The 527-nt window shown below is 45.9% G+C and overlaps 1 protein-coding gene across 1 annotated transcript in view; it reads left to right on the forward strand.

Moving 5' to 3' along the window:
* The window catches only part of c5 (complement component 5), a 26,690-nt gene that overhangs the window by 2,429 nt on the left and 23,734 nt on the right, over positions 1 to 527 (forward strand). The window contains exons 4-5 of the mRNA XM_008300876.1: positions 187 to 257; positions 365 to 462. Coding sequence (XP_008299098.1) covers positions 187 to 257; positions 365 to 462 — 169 coding nt within the window. The remainder of the gene's footprint in view (positions 1 to 186; positions 258 to 364; positions 463 to 527) is intronic.

The following is a 527-nucleotide window of genomic DNA, read 5'->3' on the forward strand; positions in this document are numbered from 1 at the left end:
GCCTACAAATTAACCAACCAACCAACCTACAAATTAACCAACCAACCTACAAATTAACCAACCAACCAACCAGCCTACAAATTAACCAACCAACCCTTACATAGCACATTTGTTTGCAGACGTTCAGCTCACAGGTTCAACAGCAGCTGAACCGCTCGTTTCTCGGTGTTCTGTTTGTGTGTCCAGTCAAAGTGAGGGCGTTTTCACTGAACCAGGAACTGAGGCCGGCCAATCGCAGCGTCTTCCTCACCTTCAAGGTGAGTCAGTGTGATGATGTGCAACACCAGCAGGGGGCAGTAACGTGTCATAACTGCTTCCAAATGTTGTTTTCTTCATGTCAGATCAATGACTTTGTTCCCCACAGGATCCGGATCAGAGGACAGTGGACATCGTGGAGATTATTGACGTGAACAATGGAATTCCATCCATGCAGAACCCCTTTAAGATCCCCATCAAACCAAAGTAAGAAAGTAAAAACAGAAACTTACCGAGGCTACGTGACGCTATCAGGATAGTTCCAGGTGTTT

This window comes from Stegastes partitus, unplaced genomic scaffold (genome assembly GCF_000690725.1).
Source record: "Stegastes partitus isolate 25-593 unplaced genomic scaffold, Stegastes_partitus-1.0.2 Scaffold1602, whole genome shotgun sequence".
NCBI lineage: Eukaryota > Metazoa > Chordata > Actinopteri > Pomacentridae > Stegastes > Stegastes partitus.